At 33.9% G+C, this 24,338-nt stretch overlaps 1 protein-coding gene across 1 annotated transcript; it reads right to left on the reverse strand.

The window, feature by feature from the left end:
* Positions 1 to 3,734: 3,734 nt before the first annotated feature.
* LOC131068697 (chaperone protein dnaJ C76, chloroplastic) lies at positions 3,735 to 9,247 on the reverse strand. The gene is made up of 4 exons (XM_058003947.2): positions 8,615 to 9,247; positions 6,286 to 6,542; positions 6,000 to 6,171; positions 3,735 to 4,947 (listed from the first exon to the last, which is right to left on the reverse strand). The coding sequence occupies exons 1-4, from the start codon at positions 8,969 to 8,971 to the stop codon at positions 4,210 to 4,212; spliced, it is 1,524 nt and encodes a 507-aa protein (XP_057859930.2). The 5' UTR covers positions 8,972 to 9,247; the 3' UTR covers positions 3,735 to 4,209.
* Between the last annotated feature and the right edge of the window lie 15,091 nt (positions 9,248 to 24,338).

The raw sequence follows: 24,338 nt of genomic DNA on the forward strand, positions 1-24,338 counted from the left end.
AAGGGAGGCTCAAGGGACATGCAGTAAGATGGAAGTGGTGCATTATGGTTAAATGAAAAGGAGGACTGGGTCTGAAAGACCTGAGGAGGTAGGGGATTGCACTAGCTGCCAAGTGGATTTTGAATGCCTTACATGGGGATGAGCCATGGAAAATTTTGATTAGACACAATATTTCCCAATCTATACCCAAACAATGTCGCTCTTAGAAGGGGCTCCCTTTGTGTGATCTACTATCTAGGAAATTTGCAGTGTCTCCCGCAGGTTCTGTAGTGTTTAAATATTTATGGAAAGCTTGGGACAATATTAGACACCTCATTTGTTTTAAGAAAAACAATAATGGCAATTATAATATCTTTGGTAACATGTCCATTTGGTGGAATCTGAAATACGAGGATAAATACCTCGCCCTACTACAAGGGTGCTCTGCAAAATTGTGGGCTGACAAGGGTATCAGGACCTTTGATGACATTGTTGAAAATGGGAAGTTGCTAGAGTGGCAATGTGTGATGAAAAGATTTGGAGTGCCCATCACTCACTTCAGGACTTATTTTATGCTAAAATCTGCCTATAGCTCCCACTCTTGCCCATCCCTTGTTGTCGTTTCTCCCCTTTGCTATTCCTCGCTTGTCTGGTCTGATGGTTCCTCCCTCCAAGCTGTTAAAGCCAAAACCATTTATGCTTCCCTTTTAGATAGCAATGCCATCCTTGAGCATGTTAACCAGACTTGGCTCCTTGATATTAACCAATCCAAATGACAACGTACTTGTGATCTCCTTTGACGCAAACCCATTGAACCCAAGATTAAGTTCTTCATTTGGCGTATCCTCCTTGACAGACTGCCTCTCAAGATTCCTAGGGGGATTATAACCTGTGTTCCTTCTGTAGATTCTCGAAGATTGTTAAGCATCTTTTCTTTGAGTGCATTATTGCGAAGGAAATCTGGTTGCTATTTGGCCTTGTCATTAGTGGTAATGTGGATGTTATGAATGTTATCTGTGGGCATATTCCTTTGTTGGGTAAAGATTGCAATACCTTTTGGTCTGTCCTTTCATCTATTGTTCTCTAGAATATATGGAAGCTTAGGAAGGATAGTGTTTTTAATAGTAAGAATAGGGCACTTACTGAGTCTCTGAGGAGACTCATTTTACATAATGTTTATATGCAGGTCACAATTGTGTTAAGAATAGCCAAATGGAAGTTCGAGAACCTGATGAGAGATAGGCAAGTCAATATATACTGTAGGGAAGTCTCCCATGGCTTCTCCTGAACTAAGCAAGAGGGTAACAAGAGCTCTTTTGAAGAAGCTCTTCATAACTTTGTGAGAGACCTTAATGCCATAAGGAACAACAATACCCAACAACAAGTTGATAATGTACATGTAGCAGAAACCTTTGTGCACCCATACCTGGACCAGTTGATGGAAAACAAAGAGCTTGTTTGGCAGGAAGGACAGTTACGATGGATGGCCTGGACAAACATCATCCCTAACAACAGGGTTGATGGGGACACTTATCTTTTCTAGTTTAGTGATGTTTTTGATATATTTTAACACTTGATGTTTTTTGCTCAGACTTGAATCAGGATTGTATTTTGTATATATGTCTAGTACTTCTTTGATTACTGATCATATGATGGAACTCTGATCTTTTGATGTATTTTGGATACTTAATCTTTAATAGAAAAAAAAAAGACAAGGACTAACATTTATAGCTATATTGAGAGTGACATCATCAAGTGACCTTTGTATTCAACCAACATTCTCTTTTTAGTGGCACTCTAAATAAAAAGCAATCCATACACAATTATAACAAAAAAGGAGGCTTGATTACAATTACTCTCATGATGAAAAATGAGGTATGCAATTGTCAAGTCCAATCTCTCTTACATTAACTTTAAATTTAATTGTTGACTACCCACTTTATAATACATGTCTTCAAAAATTATTTTCTCAACTAACTCATTTAAACCTTTTTGGTGTGCAAGTGGACACTTACAATGGCAACCTAACCAAAAAAGAGAATTATCCTTCTTATCCAAATGATGTTTTCTTTGGTTGATTTACATTACATAACTTCTTGTTGTTCACACTATATAGTTTTCTACTAAAATGATGAAAAAATCACTTCTAAAAAATATATGCAAAAGCTTACTCCAATTGGCAAACTTGTCTACAAAAGGTCAACATCAACTATAAGTAAGAAATATTAATGGTCAACATCAACAATAAATTTAATTATTTTGTTTCAAAACTATATTTATGATCAACAACAATTTTAAATGTTGTTTTATGCATAACAAAAAGGCATTTGCACTACATATTAAAACTTTTGTCAATTACATGAATTCCAAAGACACAAAAATACAGAGTACACTTTGTTCTCTACTTCAACTCTATATTACTTGTAGAACCAATTATATACTCAACAAAACCAGTATTGAAAATGTCAATGGACATGATAACCAATATTGTTACATTGACGTCACTTATCTCGACATTGTTATATGAAGACAAGTAAATTATTAATAAAGATTAATACACTTTTATAAATATTTATAAATTCAACTATAGACCTCCTCTCAAACACATATCATATAAAATATATAATTGACATAATCATTGTACATCCTTTATGTGAAGTGTTAGTAATTAAAACAGATTGATGGAGGACGCGTGAAAGAAAAAAAACATACATTACATTAAAAAAAATTAATTAAATTTTGGATACAAACATTTATAAATATTTATAAATTCAACTATAGACCTCCTCTCAAACACATATCATATAAAATATATAATTGACATAATCATTGTACATCCTTTATGTGAAGTGTTAGTAATTAAAACAGATTGATGGAGGACGCGTGAAAGAAAAAAAACATACATTACATTAAAAAAAATTAATTAAATTTTGGACACATTATTAGATGAAATCTATGTATAGTTTTGCTTGTTGAGGTATAAAAAACAATAAATTATAATCTATAATCTCTCATGCAAATCCTCGTAACAATACAAAACAAGAAACAAACATATTCAGGCCTCTAAATTTGGTTTCTGTTTCTCTAACTGATTGGCTTGAAAACCCAAAGAATACTGATCTCCTTGCAAGCTATTACTTTGTCTTTGAAGAATCTGCCTTATCAAAATGTTTCCCTTCTCATCTCTATGTATCTTCTCTTATATATACATATTAATTTATGTTTTTTTTCACTTGTGTTAATTTTCCCCCCAATGTGTGCATCATTATTACATCTAATGAAGAAAGTATGCAAGAAGAATTTTAATGCATTATGCCACAATTGCAAAGTAGAGTTTGCAGATTCATTATTTTAATCAGAAACATGGTATAGTGGAGTATACAGAACATCATTTCCAACATAGCAAGTCTGGTGATCCCTGTGGTATGGATAGCCAGCTTGTGACGCGAAGGCCATAGTCTTTGATGTACCAATTGCCCAATTCAGTTGGCAGTCGCTACAATTTGGAATTATTGCATCTCTAGCTTGGTGTTTCAGATTTGTATCATAATATGAGAGATAAAACAATGGCTCAGATTAGTTTTATGGTGAGAATGCTTATGATTTAGTCCAATATTTTGTTTATCTTGATTGCCAGTTGATGAGGGGACAATGACTGTAAGTATCCGCAGTAGGATTATTGTTTTGTTTTGATTTCTACTCTTTTATGTATGTGAATTGTGCCGATTAATCTTCAGATTTCTAACACACGAGCCTCAGAAAGAATTCTAGCAATTTTAGCGTGCGCAAGATAGAAATTTACGATCAAGATTCACTTATGGCTGGCTCAGAAATACAAGAATTCAGAAATTCTATTGTGTGCGATTTCCCTTTTCCTCTTTTGTTGAGTGTTGCAGTCAACAAATGGATCATATATATCATAATGCTGAAGCTGTCTTTCAGCTCTCAAATCTAATGGCATTCTAAGCTTGTCCAATCTTTCACCTATAAATCCAACAGTATATATTTCCTCTCCCATACAGCATAATTCTAAGCCTGTTAAGTGGATCAAGGTATCCCGTACATGAACTATATGTATATCAATGGCCGTGCCATAGGTTCTGCTGGCTATAAAACAATATTAGATAGTTACAATTTGTTTGAGCTGGTCAATTTCAATACTTGCATTGAGTACTCATCTCTTGAGTTGCTCCAAGTTAGCTATTGAAGATGACGAGGAAATGTTTTGGCCTATGGCTTTTTCCACACTGACGCGACAGCTACAATAACAGACGCTATAAGAGCCCCAACAACATACCAAAAAGCTGCAGCCTGTAAAATGTGCATTTCAAAGCTGTTGATCATCTTAAGTGCAAGAGGCCCAGCCAGATGTCTCTCCAGTCCCCCTGCTTCACCACCATCACTGCCAAAGCCAACTACTAATCCTGCTGCAACAGAAGTTGCTAACGGAATCCATAACAATATCATGTTTCTCCAATCTCCTTCCATTCTGCTCTCCCCGAGTTCCATAACCATCTTCTCTTCCTCAGCCACAGATGATGCAGTGTATGTTTCCCTGGGAGGCACTGTAAATATTCTCTTGGAATCCAAATTTTTAGTGGGGACACTGCTTTTTTCAGGGGTAACAGGTACCCAATAGTCCTCATCAGTGGCTACCTGTGAATGTTTCGAACGAGACGGTGACTTCCCCATCCGACGTCGTGCAGCAGCTTCACTCAGCTCTTGGCTAATGTGTATTCTTTGGTACTTATATGGACCACTGGAATTGTTAATCTTGTCTGAATCAATAGGGACCGAGAACTGTTGCTTCTGTTCCCAGTTCAGGGGAACAATGGCCCCTTTTGATGCCCGCTGATGGTTGGTATATTCTCTGGCTCGGTCTCCCACAAGGTGGTGCCACCACCATCCTGCACTAGTCCTTATCTGCTCCGCTGCTGCCATTCTTGCCTCCCTTTGTGCTGCGGATTCCTACACATGCAAAAATCTAGTGAGATTACAGGCATACTTTACAAAAGATGTAATTATAAAGATTCCCTGGCTTCTTTAAATTTTCGCCCTTGGGGAGCAATCTAGAAATTCCAAGGACAGATGATTTAACTCTTTCAGGTTGATAAGATACAGTTTTCATCACTACTATATAGGTTAACTTGTTAATCAGTCCTTGATAGCACCCCAACAACAAAAAAATAAATTGTTTAAACTTCAATCCAGTATTATATTTTCCTCGTCTCAAAATTTTACCTCCAAAGACATTTAATATTTATGCTAATACTGCATTCTAAGATTATCATTCTGAACAAGGCCAAAGCTAGATATTCATACTAGGCTGTTGCTTTTATTGTACTTTCTTGAGAAAGCCTTTGATATTGTTTTGTTGCAATGAAAATATAATTTTTCTTTTCAAGACAGTCTTTGCAACCACCAAACAGGTTGCCATGTTAGCTAGCTTGGTTCCACCAAACTAGCATCCCAGCAAGAACAAAAATTGTTGTCCAAGAAATTGTAAAAATAAGATCCAAAATGATTTTTTATTTTCATTTTTTCAATTCTTTTGTTTCATAATAAGTCATTTTAGTAAGGAAATGTCTTATACTACAAATACTGCGCATAAGTTCTGAGCAGATGCGCCATGGGGTAGGGCAAATCCTCCTCCTGAGTATGTAGAGGTAAGATTATTGAGCTTATTCCGTCAGCAGGGTTGGTGTTAAATCCTCTTGCATACTCTCAATAAATATAGATTTAAACATGACAACAAATTAGTTTATTGGACATATTTTAGAGTTCTATACTAACGAACTTCCAGAGCTAAAATTAACAAAATTCAGTTATGCTTCAAATTAATGACAGTAACACATGGTGAATGTTAGATATGCAGTTATCTCCAACATTAAATTTTAAATCTCACAAGCTCAAAAAAAAGAAAAGAGATCTTTAAACTTTCTCATGAAAGCATTTTGATAATATATAAATTGAATTCAATCTTCTCAGATATATTTTAATGAGGAAACCTGCAGACCAACCTGGAATTTGGAGACTTTCTCCTTTCTGAGTTTCTCCAAAAACCTTTCAGCTTCCGCAAACACATTAGTGACTCTTGCCCCAACACTGTTGTTGGCATTCATTCTGACTGCAACGCGAGGCTGCTTGGACATCAGGAATTCCAAAGCCGGCAATTGGGCCCTTTCCACAAATCTGCCACAAAAATTCCATTACTAGAACAAACCCTTTCAATAAGGTAAGTAAATATTAATGTGGAACAAAATCCTCCATAAGGGATATGGAAAAAGTCTTTTTTAGTAAGCGTACGAAATGCAATCGACGGGACATGCTTGTATGGCATCGTTGACAGTCTCCTCTGAATCAGCCCACTGTCCAATGACCCGGGCCCGGCCGTAGCAGGTCTCGATTGCAAATGTCTTGGGTGCCACCAGAGCGCATTTCAGACAACCCACACACTTTACCTCGTCAACAAATATGGCTCGATCCTCCTCCGCCGGGCCCAACCATTTTGAATACAGAGGCTGCCCTGTATACCCTTCCACCTCCATCCTCTCTGCCCGAACCTGCAATTCACAACACAATATTCAAATTAAAATTACTTAGTTTTTTCACAATCATCAATGTAAAAACCAAATTCAAATATTAAAATACCCGATCATAAGAAGAAAAACACTAATCCTAAATTAAGACCAATTCACACTAACTACATAGTGAAACTGCTAAATGGGCGCATTCAAAAATATCTTGAGGACGGAAAATCTGTAAGGATGTAATGCCGCAACCAAATTACACCGCTACATTAAAAAAATCTGTCCAAAAAAATTGAAGAAGAATATTCCTGCAAAGAACTTGCAGGTGTTGGAAAAGGAGCTGGAATTTCTGGGCCCTGCTGAACACCTCTATTCTCAAGTGACAGTTTATTGTAATAATTTTTTTTGTAGTATGTAGTTTTCTGCGAAAAACTCAATTATCTGTGATGAAATCAGAAACATTAGGTTATCAACAAAGATATTGACTCAATGCCATCTGCGAGGAAATGCATATATATTAACTATGTTTACTTCTTAAAAAAAAAAACTCCATGTAAACCTGTGGTAAGATAAATGTAGCTATTTTCTATTTGTGAAGTAATAAGAGATTTTTTTCGTCAAAAATCCACTAGACTATCCAGAAAGGAACTTGCTCAAATTTTATTTGAAGTGAGAATTATAAATGCTTTACCATCCCTCTTCACTCCTTGAGAAAGCTACAGTCACAAAGAACCCAGTAACGTTTGATCTCGAATAGCTTAAGAAACACACTCTCTCTCTCTCTCAACTATATAACTATTACAGTAAGATGAATGTGCCATGAAGATAATCCAAGTCTATTTGGAAGTCTTCTGAATCAGACTGCACAGGTGATTTTAGATGGGTTTAATAATGAGACCCGAAATGTTAGACCTTAAATCACCAACACGTTTGATACAGAAGACTTTTACAAATCGGTAAACCCAGCTCGTATGAATTTGAAGATAAGATTGTAGAAAACTTTCCAAAATATATAAAGTAAGCTGCATGTTTTTGATGGAGATTTCTAGCCTCCAGAGGAAGGAAGTTTATGTTATTTTGCATGACAGAGCATATGCCAGTTTGAGTTCATAGGCCTAGCTTAAATTTATACTTCAAGATTTTGTCACACATTAATCTTTATTTATAACAGTTACCGTCCAAAATATCTAGTGGTGATTTTTGAAACAAACTCTGAAATGTCCCATGAACAGGGGCTTTTCCCTAAATTTTTGAATTGTAGTAAAATGGTTCCATAAAAGTTTCAATTACACTGTCTAAATATATCTGGAACTGTAAATTAACTTTTTATGGCAATACATTATGTAGCACATAACATACAAGGATATTTGGATCATATATTCAGATATTTTTAAAGCTGAATTTTTAACAGTTTTGTTTGATATGAAGTAGATATCAAAAATAACAGATTACTTGATTAAGATTCATAAAAAAAACAAATTCCATAATCAGCAGAGAAATAGGAAACGGCCAGAAGTAGGAGTTGAAGGTTGTCAAATTGAACTTTTGTATAGTTCAACTCACCCATCTAATTTTGACTGTTGAGTTTAATGTTTAAGGATAGACGAGTCATCAAACGAAGGATAACATTTTATATTAAAAATAGTTTTTTAAGAAATTTTATAAGGAATAACTATAACACTATCTTTTAACCAAATGCCTTCTAGAAGCAATCATTAAATTTGGATAAGTTTTTTCATTTTCAAATTGTTCTTTGCAGTAGACCCCTACAAAATTTAAAATAGATAATAGAAACTGATATTGAGCATCAAATTTTGACAGTTTATGAGTTCAATTGTACGACCTTTTGAAAAACACTCTGTTAAACTTTTGCATAACTAAACAGTCAGATGTATAGAATAGACATTGTCGCTATTTGAACCGACGACCTCTTTAATACCAACCAATGGCTATATTTACTGACGGCAATTTCTGTTTTTAATTATATTGCGATTGAAATCAAAATCACAGCATACCAATTGTTAAATCTTCCGTCATAAAACATGATCTGAAAAATTGAACATATTTTCTTCTAAAAACTGTTAGAATTGAATACAATTATGTACCCGGTCGTATGCATAGCGAGCGTTGGGGTCAGAAAGCACAGAATACGCTTCATTGAGCAGGATGGCCATATGATGACCGTCATCACCGGCTACATCGGGGTGACATTTCTTCTGTAGCCACCGATACGCATTTCGAATCTGCTGATGCCCAGCTGTGTTTTCAATCCCCAGCAGTTCATACAAATCATAACCTAATTCCTCCACTCCCTTAGAGCATCTGCAACAACTATAATTTCTCTTCCTTTTGCTCTTTATCTGCACTGTTTTCACTGGAAATTTTCCAGAAGGAGGGCGAGGAAGAAAATTCGACGGATTTTTCAGTGGCAGACCACTTAAACCATACGAGATGATCGCCATGGTAGCCGAATTTAAAAAAAAAAAATGGTTTTTTTTCCCAAAAAGACTAGGAATCTTCAGATAGTATAGCAATTTTGTGGAGGAGGAAGTAATGTTTTGTAGGGAAGTTTGGAATTGAAATGAAAGACGTGGATGTGCGTGCTATGGGCGGGCATTGCACGTTAAGAGGGAAGGAGATTGCGTGCTTCTAGGCGCAATCGTGGGCAGAAAAAAACATTATTTTTCTTCTGTCCCAAAATTATTGGAAAAGCGGTCAAAATATCTTTCCAAGGACAAATATCTTCTCCTCTAGTGCTGCCTTGTCACGCAAAGCATCATAAAATAGTCTCCACGTTGTAGGTAAGATGGGCACAAGGTGGCTCACCTACCTATAATTTAGCACGTATGTATATTTGGGAGGTTAAATATGTTTTGATTATAAATGCTAATATTAGGGAATGTGTAGCTTACTAGCAAATTGTATTTTGGTGTGTAATAGGTATGTCGAAGAGGTGTGGCAGGTCAATTAGGGAAAATATTGGTCTATTTTGGCATACATTTGTGTAGTACATGAGGTCAATTGCTAGGCCATTTAGCAAATAACATTGTTTGCGAGACAAAGGTATCAATGGAGAAATGATAGCTTAATTTGAATTGACTATTAATCTACTTATAGGGATCCAAACATGATTGAAATAAAACCTCTGAATCATGAAGAGGGGGGAGATAGAGAGAGATAAAGAGGAGCCTCTAGTCTATTTATTGATAAAGCTTTAAAAAAATTGTCATATAAACTCAAAAAAACCCCAAGTCTATGTATCAATGGAGAAATGATAGCTAAATTTGAATCAACTATTAATCTACTTATAGGGACCCAAACACGACTGAAATAAAACCTTTGAATGAGGAATATAATCAAACTCCATTACCAATAGGTTCATGTTATGTTTGCAATAGGGAGAGAGGAAGAGAGGGAGAGGTAGAGAGAAATAGGGGGAGATAGAGAGAGAGAGATAAAGAGGAAGATAGAGGTAGAGATAGAGACATAGATGGGGGGATAGGGAGGGATGGGAGAGGGGCAGAGGGAGAGATATGGATATAAAGATGGAGAGGGATAGGGAAAGTGTTGTTGATCAATATATTTGAGAGTCTCAAGTCTATGTATGAAGAAGGGATCCTTATATACCTATAGGGAAGCCTCTAGTCTATTTATTGATGAAGCTTTAAAAAAATGTCATATAAACTCAAAAAACCCCATTTATCTATCAATGGAGAAATGATAGCTTAATTTGTATTGACTATTAATCTACTTATAGGGATACAAACATGATTGAAATAAAACCTCTGAATTAGGAAGATAATAAAACAACATTACCAACAGGTTCATTTTATGTTTACAATAGGGAAAGAGGAAGAGATGGAGAGATAGAGGGAGAGATGAAGAGGAAGATAGAGGTAGAGATAGATAGATGGGGGGATTGGGAGGGATCGAGGGAGGGAGAGATACAGAGATAGATGGAGGGATCAACATGGAGTGACAGAGGGAGAGATGTGGATAGATGGAGTGAGGGGAGATAGCACGCACGCAGTGCAAGAGAGAGAGAGAGAGAGAGAGAGAGAGAGAGAGAGAGAGAGAGAGAGAGAGAGAGAAGTGACGTTGATCAATATATTTGAGAGTCTCAAGTCTATGTGTGAAGGGATCCTTATATACCTATAGCAAAGCCTCTAGTCTATTTATTGATGAATCTTTAAAAATTGTCATATAAACTCAAAAAACCCTAAATCTATGAATAATTGACTTTGATTTTATTGATTTGTATGTTTCCTGAATAGTTTATATATTAAATATATATATTTTAAAAACACTATATATTATTAATAAAATGTATACTATATTATATATTAAACACTTTTATTTTTAATTTACTAAATAATTTATAATATATTATAGTATTATGTATAATAATTAATATAATTATTAAAGAAGTTAAACTAATTTTATAATATTAAATATAACAATAATACAATTGAATAATAATAATAATAACAATATACTTTTTATATAAAATAAATATATAATAAAATAATTGATATGAAAAATAATAAAATACACCCCCAAAATATTATATGAATTTTTTTTCTAAAATAATATTTTATAATATTAAAAAATTTACTTAAAAAATAAGGTATAAAAATACATGGACAAGAGAGATTTTAATTTTTTTCTGTTAAAGCTACTTAAATTATGGCATCGGTACTACGAAAACCACTATGACAACATAAATTCTGATAAAAATAATTGATACAATACGTTTTCCTTATGACAAAAGTACATAGGAATTACTGAATTCGTGTAAATGCTTTTTACAAACTTTCACCAATTTTCGCCTATCGGAAATGCCTTTCACTCCATGATGCGGGTAAATAAATGAGCGGACAAGAAAGTAACGCCACTGAGAAACGAGCAAATAAATGATAGAAAATGAAAAACAATGACTACTATATCCAACGATGAGTGAGCTTTCAATAATCTTGGAGGCCTCTTATATGTTTTTGAATCATTCTATTTCATATAAGGGAACAACTTCAGTGTAACAAGGATATTCAGATCAATTATATTGAGATGCTAAAGGTAAACACATTGAGTAATCTCTTCAAAGAAGAAAGGATAACAAGAGTTGCAAATTTCATGATCAAGATACACAATAGAAGATCCAAGATGGAGAGAGAAAGAGAGGTTTAGTAGGCATATTGTTTTGGAATCTGCATGCTATGTTTTGCTTTGCTGGCTACCCGTGGGTCCCATAGGCTGTTTGGCCTCATTGACGTTATTAAAAATATTCATTTATTCAATAAGATTAAACAAAGGATATGATGACATCCATAACCAATCTTTATATAAGTAGGGTACATAATTTTATAGTTAGTTTCAACAGAATCAAAGACTTCACAAAAATCAGGAACAAATACCATGATAGCCAACTCATAGTATGAAAATCTCAAAGATTCTTAAGACTATTTCTAATAAAGAATGTGCTTGTTCAATCAAATAGAAGAAGTGGAGAAACTGAAACCATGTTGGTGTGGGTTATCCCTCCATTTTAAAAGATAACGGTTATGTTGCTAAGCCCTCCAAATATATTGGAGGGGAGAAGAAGCCTTAATTGAGGGAAAAAAGAAGAAGCATGAAGAACTTATCTAACCATCCCACATGTTGCCATTTGCCCTTGATAGTGGCAGGATTATAGCGGTCCCATATAAGAATCTTCCATGGTTCATCCCCATGGATAGCTCTAATAATCCATTTTGATTGCTTCCAAATTTTCCCTTAAGGTCTCAACTGAATTCCAAATGGAATTGTAGGTTCAATGAAAAATTTTGGTCAAAACTTTCTACTTGAATTTGGAAATCAATAGCTCATTCAGATGCTCAATTTATTGCTTAGAAGATTTTACCTTGCAAACTACTGAAATATATGATGGTCCAACCAATTAATTGTCCTTTCTATCAAATACAAGAACATATAAGGCATATCTTCTGGGGATGTTATTTAGTTATAAAATAGTGGAACTTGGTTTTTAATGATTTGCTAGTTATTTTTAAACACAAATTAAATTGGAAAGAGGCCCTTCTTGCTATTATTGATGCAATTAGGCATGTTATCTTGTTTTATATATGGAGATATAGGTGTAAAGCTATTTTTAATAACCTAAGTGCTCACTAGGAAGTTGCATTCCTAGGGCTTGACTCAGACATTTTTTATTGTCCGACTTCACTTTTCTCTCAACTAGAGGTTGAGGTTGAGAAGAATCTAAAGATTGATCTCTGAATTCAACAAATCAAACTTCAAGTCAAGATACTACTCAGTATAAGAAAGGTTGTCATTGCACAAAGCCTAAGGTCTTCTTTACATGATTGCTAATGTCATTGTTGGTGGATCTAAAAGATAGGTTTGTGTTGCCAATGTTCCTTTAGCTATCATGTTGTTACTTAGTCTTTCTACAATAGTTTTTTTGTTGTCTTGTGTGGCCAATGTTCTTTAAGATTTAATGTTGGTACTCAGTCTTTCTACATCAACTTTTTTGTTGTCTTATGGCTTAGTGTATTGCCTCAACTGCTAATTTATATTATGACGTTATTATTTTAGCTATTATGCTATGTTTGTAATATCTATCTTCAACTTTATCTCATGGTTTCTATTGTCTTGTGGCTTTGGTATCTTAATTGACTATCTCCTTATTGTAACTTTATGCATTTTTTCAATAGAAAAAAAAGCTTAAACAATGCAACAATTAGAAGGTTGAATAAAATAATTATTTCATCAATTGAAATATTATTTGATTTTGGTTAAAATTAATTACAATTTTGAAATTGCATGATTTGATCTTTGATTTGGAGGAGTCGAATTGTGGCTTTGAAAATTCTTCTTCCATAAGACTTGAAGTTATGAAAAAAAGCAACTTGAAGAAAGATGTCATAGTAAAGCCTTTGAATTATATTTGTTTGATCAAAATTGATAGAGAACACACCAACACATCTAGTTATTCAAATATGAATTAAAATGATTTGTCTAATAGAATTCAACAATCACATTATTATAAAAAACAATCACATTATTATATAGACCAAAAACAAAAATAGCTTGTTTATGATGATGGTTGACTTCCAAATAACTCACCTTAGACAATGACATTACCAAACTGATGGTGCGCTATCTCTTTCCAATGTGGCTGAAAGTTTGAAAGATGACAATAACCTAGAATTATGGCAGGAATTCAATTTTAAACAAATATTCATTTAGACAATGGCCAATTATCTTAGCCAACAATGATCAGAAACTTGAACAATGACATTACTTACTAATAGAAATAGGAACTTTAAATGGCATAGAATATTTTCAATCATGTGACAAGAATCAAACAAGGAAACCAATTGTGCGAGCATTAACATAAGTTCATCAAAGACATTCATTAAATCATAAATAAAACTCAAAGTAATTGTTCACAATTCTTTATTTAGATTAGAAAAGCCATGAATCACTTGGCTAATTCCTTTACAAAATTTGATCAACTTTCCAACTCTTATTCAACCCAATTCCTCATTGAATTGATCCTCTCTGTAGATACTAACGTCTCTTCTTCAAAATTTGTCCATATTTCTAAAGAATTGACATCTTTCCTTGTACTAACAACATAAAACTAAAACTAAAACTTATACATGTGTTCCTGTGTTTGTTTTGCACTCCTTTTAATGATCATGATCTTCTTCTTCACTCCTTATTCTCATGCCTGATCCACCAACCTTTCATTCTCTTTCCTTTATCTGATCTCTTCAAGAATTGATGTCTTTCTATGTTTTCTTATCCTCTCAACCCGTCACCACTCTCTCCCTCTCCTCTTACCAACTTCAACATTGTCCCTCCATCCACCAATGATTCGTTCTATTTCCTTTATCAGATGTCCTTTTGCATTTTATTATTCTCCCAAACCCGTCGCCACTCTCTTCCTCTCCTCTTGTCGAATTCAATGTTGCCCCTCCTCAACATCCACCTCTTCTATCTTTTCCCCAATCAATCCAACCAATCGTGCCCACTTCTTCTCTTTATTTTTGTTTTGTTCTTTCTTAATGTTGCCCAACCATTTTTTCACATGTAATTTTCAAACGTCCCCAATTGCCTCAAAACCAAATCTTCCAAACAAGCTAAAAATTGAATCTAGACCCAAAACTAAACCACGAAAACAAGAAAATTAAAGGGTGGGCCTGATGCCTCTGCATCAGGCCCACCGGGTAAAAAGATTGTAAGCATATCTCACAAAGGGAGTTGGGTAGTAGAACTATCCTTTCAAGATGTAACAACTTGAAACATGGCCCTTATGCTTGGAATCAACAACCTTTATCAATTTACTTATTTTGTTTCTTCCATCATGTGAGCAGATTAGTGCCTCCTTAACATAGTGAGATGAATTCAGGTTCTTCATATTCACTTGTGGATCCATGTCCACCCTATATCAAACTACTCCTCCCAAGTACTCTTTCCTTGTTGTCCACTTGTTAGTTTCATCTTAGTACAAACTATCAGAAAAATTAACTTCTCCTGATCTATCTTCTTCCACCCAAAATTTTGATCTTCACACCCCATCTCATCGTCGTTAACATTTGGCCACATGTCTACATGGAACCTCTCGTTGTTGTATGTTTCCCATTCTTTTACCATGTTATAATAATCAATTCCATCATCAATATGAATAATAATTGAGAAAGTACCAATGGTGTTTGATACGTTCCTTGTCTCTACTGTTGCACTACAATGTTCGACTTCCTCATACCTCTCCATTGCAATCATTTCACATTCATGTAAAGCAACTTCAGTTGTATCAAAGGATTGTGAAAACTGAAATATCACCTTTTCATCCTTTGTTGCAATGTTTGTACTTCTTGTCAGTACAAGCCTCTCTTCCTCAGTAAAAAATCATTTTTCATATTATGTTTTGTTGTCTCCACACTTTTTCCATGAAGACTCTAGACCATGTACTCATCCCGACACTACTGGTGTGAACTTTCTTAGATTTTTATATTTCTTCTCTAGGACCAATTTTTACTGCTACCCCAACATGTGATTCTTACGTATCTATTTTAATTTGGTTCTACTCTTCTCCTTTTGGCTATCTTACATGCAAATCAACATCATTCACATCCTTACAACATTTAGGAAAATGAAGAAACACCTCCTTGGTTGTTGCTGGAACTTCTTCTTTCTCCCTACCATCTACAAACTCTTTCCCACTTGCCAACATCACCTTACAATTATCACTATGGTTGTCCTATTTTGGCTTTTGCAAAGGCAATAAGGTATTGGTTCCATCCTTTTCATGAAGTATAAGTATTATTTCTATCATCATGCAAGACATTCCAGTCAAACTGCCAAGGTCTACCAAGCAACATGTGACACACATCCATAGGCATGATATCACACACAACACTATCCTTATAACTTCCTATTTGAAATTCTACCAAAGCGTGCTCATCTACCAATAACTAATGCCCCTTTTGTAACCAAGAAAATTTATAAGGTGTAGGATGTTTAATTCTCTTAAGACCTAGTTTATCCACCATTTCAATAGCCACTAGATTATTAGTACTACCATTGTCTATAATAATTTTGTAGCAATTACCTTAAGCCTTGCACTTTGTCTTGAATAAAGATTTTCTTTGTATCGATTTGAACTCTCCTTTGGTGGCTTCAACAAAACTCTTTTGAATAGCAAAGACTCTCATGTCTTACTTTCTTTGTTATGATGAGAAGGTGATCCCACACGTTCTTGATCTTCTTGCACAATCTAATTTCTTCTTTCAGGCCTTATACGTCCTTCTTGTAGAAACTTAAGACACTCCCAACTTTTATGACCAACATAAGTTGATTGCACTTAAAACATTTACTAGAGAGACCTCTTCCTCTTCCTTCATAACGACCTCTACCAAATGATCTTCCTTTGTGGTTTTGATAATCTCCTCTTTCTTGATTGACTGGTCCACTGAAAATACTTGCCCCTTCATCTAGATGGTGTTGTCATCCCTTACCAACCTATTGTTCTCTTCCTCTATTTCTTTCTTTTTAATTTTTCTTCCACATAAGCTTCCCCCCCACCTTAATGGCAAAGAGATAGGCTTCTTCCAATGATCTAGGGGACAATAAGCTCAACTCATCTTGCAAAATTCATCTCAACCCATTAAGGTATCTAACTACCTTCTCCATATCCTCTTCACTATGGCCTAATCTAATCACCAATGTGTAGAACTCTTTCGTATATTTCTTTATTGACATGTCCTTTTGTTTAAGAATTTACAATCTTTTAAAAAGATTTGTTTGGTAATCTCCGAGAAGGAACTTAGTCTTTAGTTTGGCAACTATAATATCCCAAGAATTTATCTTCTCCTTATTCTTCTTTTGTCTTTTGGACTGAACATATTTCCACCACACAGCTGTGTGGCCTTTAAGCCTTGTACAAGAGAACTTGACTCTTCTTTCTTCTACAACTCTTTTGTACTCAAAATACTTGTCAAGGTCATTGATCCAATCACTGAGTTCATCTCCATTGAGGCTTCCAAAATAGGTGGGAACCTCTATCCTCGGCTTGGCTTCAACACCCATGACTGGTTTTATTAATCTCTTTTCAACTACTTCCAACTCTGCTAGAGCATCTTCAACCATCTGAGGCTCCTCTTCTTCCTCAACATTGAACTAACATCATTTTCTACCACACATCTCCTCAAGTCCTACTCCATGGCATCCAATCTTTCCATAATGTTCAACAACATCTTGAGAATCCCTTCATCATGCCCCCTTCAACCACCTCCTCTAGCACCTCCTCTATGCATCCTTCTTGGCAGCATTCTGCCCACTCCACACTCCAAATATCTTAAGGATTTGATACCAAAATGATGATGACCATCCTCTAAATAACCCACCTTGGACAATGACAAAACCAAACTGATGGTGCACTATCTCTTTCCACAATGACGGTTGAAAGATGATAGTAACCCAAAATTGTGACAAGAATTTGATTCCAAACAAATAACCATTCAGACAATGGCCAACTATGTCCGCCAATAGTGACCAGAACCTTGAAAATGACAGAAATTACTAACATCAATAAGAACTTCAAATGACATAGAATCTTTTCAACGTGATAAGAATCAAACAAAGAAACCAATTATGTGAACATTAACATAAATTAATTAGAGACAATCATTAAATTAGAAAACAAAACTCAAAGTAATCATTTACGACAAGCCATGAATCACTTGGTTCAATCTATTACAAAAATCGATCAACTTCCCAAGTCTTATTCAACATGATTCTTCACTAAATCAATCCTCTCTGTAGATTCTAATGTCTCTTCTTCAAAACCAAAACTTATACCAACGTTCTTGTGTTATATTAGGACCTTTAATTTTACCAAGCTCTCTCCTTATACCTACAAAATAAAACTAAAACAAAAACTTATACCTATGTACTCGTGTTTGTTAAGTGCTCCTTTTAATGATCGTGGTCTTCTTCTTCATTCCTTATTCTCATGCTCAATCCACCAACGATTTGTTTTCTTTCCTTTATTCAATTTCTTCAAGAATTTATGTCTTTATATGTTTCCTTATCCTCCCAAAATCCCCACCACTCTCTTCCTCTCCTCCTGTGGACTTCAATGTGTCCCTCCTCAACATTTGCCTCTTCAATCTTCTTCCCAATTGATCCAACCAACCCTGCCCATCTTTTTTTTTGTTATGTTCTTTCTCACCATTGCCCAACCATTTTCTCATGTGTAACTTCATAATGTTTTCAACTGCCTCAAAACTAAATCTTTCAAACAAGCCAAAAATTGAATCCTGACCTAAAAAATGAACCATAGAAATAAGAAAATTAAAAGGTAGCCCCGAGGCCCTTGCACCAGTTTCCAATTCAGTAAATGGCAAAAGATAGCATTGAAGTTTTTAAAAAACACGAATCCATTGCTTTTTGAAAAATAAGCAGTTCTAAAATATATGTTTATAATTTTTTCCAAAACATGAGAAAAATGGGCATCTCATTGGTTAAACCATAGTACATTTCAATATATCCCTAATGAGTAGCTTGGAATGTATAATTTTCCAAGCCAAAACTTGTGTATCAAAATTTCATTTTTTTTTAAATCCAAAATTGACTACTCATTTTAGTCTAGATTTGGAACTAAATATACACTTTTATTTATGATTTAGATGAGGAGTAAGAGGCCAACAAAGAAGTCCAAGGGGTTGAGCTTAACTAGTTAAAACACTAGGTTCTCACTGTGGAGACCCAAGTTCAATTCCCAATAGGGACATCTAAAATGAATTCTAAGCTGTGACTCTTGGCCTTCCATAAAAATGGGGAAGGTCTAGGGTCAATCTAATCAAACATAATAATAATAATTCAAAATACCGTGGCTTCGACCTATTACCTACCCCCCCCCCCCAAAAAAAAAAAAAGAGGCCAACAAAGAAGGACCTAAATTTAAATTTGGAAGATAATTAAAATGAGTAGGTCTAAAGGATATTCATTTTCAATTCCTTAAAAAAAATGTGTTCTTTAAGAGTACACAATTTTGTGGCAAGCTCTATCAACACTAAGGACCGCACAAATATTATAAAGTGTTTATATGTATTGCTCAATCCATGATTCTCTTTGATAGTTTTTCATGAAGCCTAAAATCCCAAATATTTTAAAATTGTCAAATCCAATTCTTAACAAATAGTAAGCATGTCTAAAAAAGCTAACGACGGATAGTTGATTATGATAAGTAATAAGCTTATTCCACCAAATTAATATTAAAGAAAAATAGAAACCATGATGTAGGGAAGAATTATTCCACTTCAGAAAGTGAGATACTTGTTGTCAAGCTTTCTAAATCGATTGTAAAAGAAATTAATCTTTGATTTTATAGAATGGGGACATGAAGGTTTTATTTGATTAATTTATTGTGTGCCATGCCTTTTTTATCAAAGCTTCCATAATTTGACGATGAATTAGAATTTTCCATGGTTCATTTCCATCTTATTAGAATTTTTGATCACGTTTTGGGGTCTATGAGCCCCCAAACCACCTTTTTATAGATTGGTTCAATGTAGTGAGACCAAGAGGAGGCAATAAATTTTACATTACCATCCCACTTAGAGTAAATAAATTTTAATTATTTTCTTCAATTATCCATAACTTTTTGGATGACATCCAACAAGGTGAATAATACACATAAGGAACAATGAAAATTACATTAGGACCTTGAATTTTACCTGCTACAAATAAATGTTTGTTTTTGATTAAGATAAAAGCAGGTTTTGAAGGGGCCCCGAAACCCTTTACAAAAGATCCTTAAGATATAAAAGCATTAAGCGACAAGATGGAACAAATAGCTAAAAAGCCAGTAGAGAAACGATCGAAATCCAGCAAAGAACCCCATAGAACTAGCAACAACTAGTAAAAACAGACAAAATCCAGAAAAGGAGCAACTAGATGTTTTTCAGGGCATTAGCCAAATTTCCGCTAATCCCATACAATTCTTTAATATTATCCCTAAGATTAGGGATTTCCTTCGGAGAAGCCACTACAACTTTCTTCATGCTCGCCCTCGTTCTCTTAGCAGCTCCACCGGGAGCACTTTCCGCAGTCCCAATCGCAATGGCATCTTCATCCATATCAAGGTCCACAACTAGCTTAGGAATGCTAGATCCCTCAAGGACCTTAGAGATTTCCTCTAAGTTCTTTGTAACAACAGTCAAGATATCCGAGATCATAACCAACAGGTTTTTCATTGCATTTTTTCCTTCCTCCAGCTTCTCAATCTGAGCTTCCATCTTCTTAGCTTTTTCCTCCAAATCCTTCATCCTCTTCTTCTGATCCCTTTCATCTTTCTTCCTCTCCTCTTCCCAGTGCTTCCCACTTTTTTCAAGGTTCTTGATACCTTCATAAGTCCACCTGTCAAAGCACATTCTAGCATCAGAGAGATTTTTGAGATTATCCAGAATTAACCCTTCTCCAGCAAACTCCTTATCCTTGCTCGGGTTCTCCTTGTCCTTCTCTTGCTCGAGCTCATTCTTCTCCTGTTCAAGATCCATATCTTTTTCTTCATTAATTTTATCATCCTCCTTCTCCCTTGGCTGGCTATTGACATTGTCTAAACTAACACTGCAGGTAGGACTATCTTGGTCAGAAACATATGCAACCTCTCCTTCCTCTTCCCCCACATCCTCTTCTTTCCAACTTTCCTCCCCTCCAGACTCCTCTGTTTCCATCTCACTGCCGTCTTTTCCAATATCCTCTGAAACATTCTCCATATCCATTTGAGTATCCTTGTCCTCTTGACTTTTCAACCCAATAGAACTTTTGCTCTTTTTGTTCTGAATCGACTCTTCCTCTTAACTTTTCAACCCAGTAACAAACAAATAAATGTTTGTTACTCTAATTAGAAAAAGTTATTTTTAAGCTTGTTTAAGAATCATTCTCACATGTGATCAACAGATAGCCCCACACCAAACAAAATGCCAAGATAACTACTTATCTCACCATTTTTAATTTTTATCCATTCTTTGGGAATCCATTAAGGGATAGAGCCATCTCAAGACATCAAGAATTTCATATTGTTACATGAGCAATTTTAAAACCAAAGATAGAACAATACAGATTAAGTATGTCTAATATATTACATAGTTCCTCTTCAAAATTATGTAAAAATAACATACTATCATTAGTAAAGTGAGAGTTGATAACCACCTCATTTTGATGAAGAGAAATGCCTTTCATAAGATTAAACTTATTAGATTATTGAAGAAGATATCCCAATGAATTAGTTGTGAGTACATATAAAAATGGATGTAAAGGATATCCCTACCTTATGGAACATTGTAACTCAAATGAAGGGTAAGTGAAATAAGTCGATTCCACATCAAGAAGAAGTTTTAAACTTAGAAAAATGCTCATAGAAATGAGTGCCTATTTTCTTACAAAATGGGTAGACATTTAGGTTCGAGATCTCAATCTAAAATTCATATCCATGCAAAACAAGTACCCATTCTGATTTTTAAGATGTGTATTCATTTCTTTTTTCAAAACAGATACTTGTTTCTAGTTATATCATATTTTTAAATGGGTACCTATTTCTAACTATATCATATTTGAAAACTTATTCATGTTTCTAATTATATCATATTTTAAAATGGAAAACTATTTTTAATTACATCATATTCTTGCTTCTTTTTAGAATGTGTATGCATTTAGGAGTGACATTTCATAAAATTTAAAACCAATGTCTTTGCCTTTATTTTAGGCTTGAAAACCCAAAGCTTAGTCTTGGACCTACAAGTATAATGTCATAAAAACGATAAGAAAAAAACTAACTTTTGTAATATGGCTAATGATTTTTTTAGAATTTTCTTATAAAATTAAAACTTATTATAGATGGTGATGTCTAGTTTTCAAAAATATAATTTTTTATAATTGATTTTTTTCTTATTTTTTAATTAATTTATAATGAAACTAGTCCAAAAACTTGAAATGTCATCTACTCGTATTTTTTAATAATTTTTTTAAAAGTTTCTCATAAAATAAATTATGACATCAACTTACACACAATTCTTTAAATAATGAAAAAAATCAAAATAAGATTGGTTTAACTCAAATTATGGTGGTAGTACATATGGGATTTCCAAAAATAGTAATCAGAGACATTAAAAATTATAAAAAATCCTCATCAATCTTAAGTATAATACACGTCTTTTCTCAAAAGAAATTAGGAAAATATTTTTCTTTAGGCCAGGTTGTGGTGGTCGTATACATGCATGTTACGTTCATGAAAAAGTGACTTTTAAAAGTTGTTTTTAGACATATATATTAAAAGTTAATTTATATCATCTCTCAAATAAAACAAATTACATATTTGAAAAGTAGAAGCAAAGTACTACATTTTATATACATGGTTATTTTAGGATTGTGTATGTGATTCCAAATTTTAGTCCAATTATGATAAAATTAGAAAATCAGGAAATACACTTCCACTTTTTAGACTTTTTGTGGACCCAACTTCTTGCACGTACCTTGAATCAAATATAGATAGTTTATTAGTAATAATATGAGCATTGGAATCTTTGAACAACGAACATGATTTTGGATTTTAGGTCCAAAACCCAACCATTATAACATTTTAAGAATGGATTTTTATTGAATTTTTATTGTAGGCTTTATAAAAGTTTAATTTAACCAGCAATGCATTTTGACCAAAATATTGAGCCCATTCAATAGTCTCACAAGCCAACATAAGATTGCCAAGAATATATTTACCTCTTATGAAATTAATTTTCTTAGCTCTCACAATGGTCTTCACAACCAATTTAATTCTAATAGCCAATGTCTTGGAAATAATTTTTAAATGAGGTATTAAATAAAGTAATTGGATGCCAACTAGTAATTTCGTATTTTCCTTTTTCCCTTAGAAATAAGTTTGATTAGGCATTTGTTGATAATTGGTCCTAGTGATTCATTTTTAAGAGCTTTTGAGTATAGCATATAAATTTTATTTTTATATGGTTGCCCATCGTTCAATAACATTTAGCTAGAAGACCATCAAATCCTAATCTTTTATTCGATTTCATGAAAAAATAAAGCACACAAAATTCTTTTGAGGAGAGAACATGATCTATAAATTGGCTATAACCTTGGCCAATCCTATTACAAATGAAATATTTGACACTTCCAAGGTCTATTGAACATTCATCCCATTGTTATCTTAAACAATATTTCATGAAAATTCTAGAATGACATGATATTTTCAAAGGAATCTGTTCGTGTGAATAAGGTAATTTTACCTAACTAGTTTATTAGTAGGTCCTATTCACATGTTAACTTATGTCTTATAAATCATTTTAAAAGTCTTAAGTGTCAATTTAGATGTTATCTTATCTTTTGCCATTTAATTCTTCAGTCCTAATTAATTTAATATTTATCATGTTAGTTATCTCATTGTATAGGATTAAGACACATGTCATGATCTTGTTTAATCCTTCTTATCTATCTTGCCTATATAAGTAAGGCTTCATATGTTCATTTTATGATGTAGCATCCAATTCAATTTAATCCATTGTGCTCATAATCATGTAATATTTTACTCTCGTTGCTGTGTAGGAGGCATCTTTTGGTTTCATAGGTGATCCTTGAGGATTGTGCACATTTATGACTCTAACATGGTATTAGAGCTTCATATCTACAAACTCCTATTCATATCTAGGTGATAATCAAGCTTGAGCTTTTGTTGGGTGCACTTTGGTGTAAATTATATCTCACCATTGAGATTTTTTTCATGACTTTTATTGAAAGTTTATTTGGAGCATGTTGGTGCAAATCTAAGCTCACCATTGAGTGTAGACTATCTAAATAATTTAGATTTGGCTTTTATTTCACTTAATTTGACCACTTTATCATACAATTGCAAAGTGGGTTTGAAGATCAAACTCGGTGAACAATTTCTTATTGGAGCTCTTTAAGCCAAAACAAATGCCATTACATTTAGAAGGCCCCGAAATATCCATTTTCATATTAAATTTGTCCATTTTATTTCATTTTTTGCAAAATTTTATTTTCTAGGAGAGTTGTCACTACAGGTAAAGTTCAGTCATTTTGAAAGAAAAAAAAATATTTTGATTCAAAAGTTAGATTTTTGCAAACAAGATATCATTGAGAATATGGTGTTATGTAATTTCTAATGGTGTATTTTTTATTATTAGAACTAGCTACTAGTGAATTTTTTTGTTGTTTAAAGTTAGATCTTACTTTTTGGCTTTCAAGTTCACAATGTTTTGTCATGTTGGTATTTGGTGACTGATCATGTTGTCA

This window comes from Cryptomeria japonica, chromosome 6 (assembly GCF_030272615.1).
Source record: "Cryptomeria japonica chromosome 6, Sugi_1.0, whole genome shotgun sequence".
Lineage (NCBI taxonomy): Eukaryota > Viridiplantae > Streptophyta > Pinopsida > Cupressales > Cupressaceae > Cryptomeria > Cryptomeria japonica.

Excerpts from the sequence above, each read along its gene's own strand:
- LOC131068697 (XM_058003947.2), bottom strand. The coding sequence starts at position 8,971 with ATGGCGATCATCTCGTATGGTTTAAGTGGTCTGCCACTGAAAAATCCG. Across the intron at positions 6,543-8,614 it reads CTCGCTATGCATACGACCGG|GTTCGGGCAGAGAGGATGGA; the intron begins GTACATAATTGT and ends TGTGAATTGCAG. Across the intron at positions 4,948-5,999 it reads AGAAAGTCTCCAAATTCCAG|GAATCCGCAGCACAAAGGGA; the intron begins GTTGGTCTGCAG and ends TTGCATGTGTAG.